A 4,794-nucleotide genomic window follows, 5' to 3' on the forward strand; every position below is an offset into this window, starting at 1 on the left:
TCTAACTTTCAAAGTCCAATAATCAAAAAGCTCATTAACCAAAATGAAAGTTTAGATTCAGTTGCATGTTATAAAGAAATTTTGGTAGCTGAAAAAGAGACAAATGATGACGATAGTTTTCAAGAAGAAATATTGGAGCCTGAGAATGCTTCTCTTGAACTGGATGGTAATTTTTTTTATGAGCAAATTAAAGAAGGCCAAGAACAACAAGAGGTGGACATTCCAATGATTGATTTGGATAGTTTATATTAAAATAAAAGTAATGAAAAGTTGAGAATTTTTCTGGTTAATTCTTTGGTTTTTAATTTTTTTTAAGTAACATATAAATGAAAAAATCACATTTTTAGATTTCACTCAAATGAGAATTAAAATTAAGCATAGTTAATTTTCTGAGCTTGATCACATTACTTAGGAACTTACAATCACACCGAATTATAATTCGGAACTAAAAATATATCACTTAAATTTCAGGTACTCAAATAGTTTAATTGGCTAATTTTGGGAGCATATGGCTGAAAAAAAAACTTTTAGAAGTGGTTGCACTTCTTGCCACCTTTTCGAATTAAAACGTACTCTCACAATTATTAACCCAGTTGGGAAATAATTTACATAATCACACCACTGTAAACCAGACAATGCCATCTGACCCAATATTTGATAGTAGTGATTATGTGTTTCAGTTAACACAGGTTTTCCACATACAATTTTAACGGAGAAATCTTTCTCCAAATTCAGAACTTCAGAAGGGGTTTTATCTTTCAATGAATAAGGGCATTTAATTTCTAAAAGTCCATAGGGACTTTCTTCTTTTGGGTCATAAACCAGTCCATCTGGGGAAGTCCCCAGCCAAGGTTGGTTGGGATCAATTATGTACCCCGATGGATAAACAGACACTTTGTGCCCGAAGTTTCTCATGTACTCAATATATTTATCTCTCCCCATGTTTTCAAATTTTTTCCCATACTTAATGGCGTTCAAATAGTCAATATCTTTTGGTTTGACGATGTTACGTACACCAGCATCAGTCCATTTTTGATTTATCCGCGTGCTAACAGCGCCAAACATTGATGAACTAAGCCTGGTCTCTCTCAGCTTCTTCCACAGTTGGCAATCACTTTGATTTTTTGTTTCCTCTTCCAGTTTTTTCGCTTCTTCCAATGAACTTAATTTTTCTGATAAATTCACGAAATTATTAGGTTTTTTACTTATATGGAATTGGATACACAATAGATATTACCTTTAATATAGCCTCCTTCAGTTTAGAAAACTGGTTAGGATAATCATTTAACCTCCAAGGTATAGATTTCACAATGGAATATATTGGAATGGAAAATCTATCAGATGGTACATTTTGACAACGAACAAACATTTCACTTCTGAACACCAGAATATTATGAATAACTTCAAAGCCGTATTCTTCCAGTGCAAGTTGTAGGCTTAAAGTTGACCCTTTTATTGCTTTACCAATCCTAGTTTCTACCCACTCGACTTCGTCAGGGAAAGTGAGTAAGCTAGACCAACCATCAACTCCATTTGCATTTAGATCTTATATTAATCCTGTCGTGGATAATGCAGCCTCCTTTTCATCTGTAGTTTCCGTTGTAGCCTTGTATATATTGCACAATTTTGGTTTACAACTTCCACCTGCTTTTGGTGCTTGAGTGTTCATATCAATCACAGAAAAAGGTATAATTTTTGCTCCTCTTGGACGATTCCATTTTTGAGGTTTATCGGTACACGATAATTGAGTGGGGGTGTATCAACATTGTTGGATCTTAATTTTGAAAGCAGCTTTAAAAATGCAACAGAATGGTTACACGAGCCATTAACACTAGCTGGGCATCCACAATTAGCGTCCAAAATCTCGGAGTTTAAATTCTAAGTGCAACACAGACTGTATGTGGGGACAAATTCTTACGTTGACTATGATAACAAAGCGACTTCACAAAAACCATATCTTCCTCTCTAAAGATTCATACATAATTAGACTTTACCTAAATTAATTAATACCTCCATTCAAAATTTACTCACATGAATGTTTTACTCACTATTTCTTCAGAAAGAACATATTCCTCAACATAGTAGTTGTAGCTTTTGTTATAATGCTTCGCGATAGAAACTTTCAATGCATTTCTCAGTCATTTTAGGAACGTTTTTTGATGTTCTTTTGTACCCGAATATAGGAAAATTAATCCACCATCAATTGCACTATTTAAATTCATTACTAAGTTTTATTCGTTCACCCGTCCTAACTCTAAATCACGCTGAGGTTTTCTGTTTATTAGCAGGCGATATTTGGAAAAACTAAGTGGCGACGTCTATGTGAAGCTCTTAACAGGGAGAGTCGACTCAGCCTTTTTTTTTGAAAAGTGGCTGGTAGCCTTGCTGACATGAGCGCCCCTGGTTGTCGTACGGAAAACCAGGGAGTAGTCTGCCAAAAATCATGGCATCACTACGGTGGTTCAAGCTGCTCTTTTTTGAAATGTTTAAATTCCCAAGGCAAGTCCAAGGGTGATATTTCATTTTTCAACTATCCGAAAGATATTATAAGGTGAATTTAGCGAGATTATTATCAAAATTTTATGGGAAAATTATCTAGGAACACATTTTACATAAGCCTTGGTTACAGGTGTAAACAATGTTTGCTTCAATCAGGAAGAGACGATTTAATGGGGAGAGAAGAGCATGTTTTCCAAAAAAAATATAAAGTTTGTAGTGACCACTTCGAGAAGAACCAGTTTTTAACGTTAAAGCCAAGGTGCCTGAGTTTAAACACGAGTTATTTGTATGCAACTTTATTATTTTTCCTGTAGACCTAGATTAGTTTCACATGCTATCCCGGATAGATTTGATGAAAATGAAGCCCTTCAAAATGCATCGCCACGCCAACTTAGAACCCTTGAAAATACAAACACTGAAACTCCTACTCAGGACCAACAAACCATAGAAATGGAATATAACCCGAATGGTAACATAGATAGCATTTCTTTGTTCTTGAGCATTAGTTCACAAAGTAAGTAATATGTTAATCAGATGATCAATAAAATCAAACACCAATAATGAGCAGAGAAGTCAAAAGGGATTTACGAAATAGAAGCAGTAGACCTAGTCAAAGACGAAAAATTAGTTTCGATAGTGGTAAAATTATAGGATATTGCCCAAGATTTACAAGAAGTATTTAGTATAACATAAGTTAATGCTGTAATGAATTCAACCAGGTTCAAATACTAGTCAAATTCCACAGAAAAAAACGAGCTACAGCTAATGATAACCTAGAAATTGAGTTTTTACATACCCCAAAAAGACCAAGACTTAAGGGAAGAACCTTATTTTTGGCATCTCCCAAAAGCAATAGTACTTTGAGCAGAACATCAAAATCAATTCAGGTGAAGCAACCGACTAGAAGCCTTAAAATTCAAACAGATAACCTTGTTTCACCCAGCAAGAGAAGGGCGAAACAATTATTACAAAAGCAGTATTTGAGAAATTGGAGTTCAGCTAAAAAACGCCCAAAAATCACGAAACAAACCTTAATGACAGAAATAAGAAAATATCTACCGAAAAATGGTGCCAACTTCTTTGATATGCAGCTTAGGGCTGCGGGTAGAAAAGCTAAAAGAAGGAGATGGACAACCAAAGAGAAAGAGCTGTGTCTTACTCTACACTACCATGGCCCAAAATCATATTTTCTTTTAAAAGAATTATTCATTCTTCCTTCTTCAACCTCTTTAAAATCATGGCTTAAAAATATCCCGTGTAAGCCGAGGATTGTACTAGAATTTTGTGGCATTTTGGGTAAAAAAGTAAAATGTATTACCAGGAAAGAAACAATGGCTGTTTTAACTTTTGACGAAATTACACTTAATGGTCTTATTTATAACGAGGGAGAAGATATGATAGAAGGCTATGCCAATGTGGGCACTGATTGTCAAAATGCACAATTAGCTAATCACGCTATGGTTTTCATGATTGCTGGCATTTCTTCAAAATGGAAACAGCCACTTGCTTATTTTTTGACTAGAGGCCCAATGAGAAAGGAAGACTTGAACAGTATTCTAATGGACGTTCTCAAGAAGCTCATTGCTGTTGGAATAGATGTAAAAGTTGTGGTTTGTGATCAAGGGACAAACAACCAAAGTGTTTACAAAACGTTAAATGTTACTGAAAAAACTCCATTAATTTTTTTCGAGAATAAACAAATATTCTTCATGCATGACCCATCTCACTTAATTAAAGGCCTGCGGAACAACCTGAAGAATCATGATGTCTCTATATTGGAGGTTTTCTTGCAAAAAATGTTTATCATTTCATGATTGCGATCTTTGTAGAACTGCTATTATGAAAGAAAACAAGCAAATGACAAATACAAGGGAAACTTTGACAGTCCTCAAAGCATACTGTAAAGAAGAAGGTAGTGAAGTTGGGAGACTGACATTAATTTCAAATCCGTTTTATGAACTTGTTGAGAAAATGGAGTTCCTTTTCAACGAGACATTTAAAACTTTGCTTTTAAGCATGGGAATTGCGGCAAAACTGGCTCAAGGGCTACGTAATTTAAAATCATATCCTGAAATGTGTCCAACAACAATAGAAAAAATTATAAAACTTTATATTTGACTCAGAATCCACCATAATATTCGTTTGAAGAACAGAGACGTTTATGAGGAGAAAGAACGAAAATGAAAAGAAAAAAAAATTAGGGAAAGGAAAAAATTATTTGCAAGTAGGCATACATCACCTAAAACTAAAAAAGATTCAGGGGCAAAAAAGCTACAAAAACTAAGAAACGAATGA

The 4,794-nt window shown here is 34.6% G+C and overlaps 1 protein-coding gene across 1 annotated transcript; it reads right to left on the reverse strand.

Moving 5' to 3' along the window:
• Positions 1 to 484: 484 nt before the first annotated feature.
• Positions 485 to 1,753, reverse strand: LOC149681274 (uncharacterized; the record flags this gene model as incomplete). The annotated part of the gene is made up of 3 exons (XM_089834459.1): positions 485 to 553; positions 610 to 1,172; positions 1,645 to 1,753. Coding segments are annotated over 3 exons (741 nt in total), but the record flags the coding sequence as incomplete, so codon positions are not given.
• Positions 1,754 to 4,794: the final 3,041 nt, after the last annotated feature.

Source organism: Phalangium opilio, unplaced genomic scaffold (assembly GCF_054372755.1).
Source record: "Phalangium opilio isolate 3A_F unplaced genomic scaffold, DU_Popi_V2 ptg000039l_1, whole genome shotgun sequence".
NCBI lineage: Eukaryota > Metazoa > Arthropoda > Arachnida > Opiliones > Phalangiidae > Phalangium > Phalangium opilio.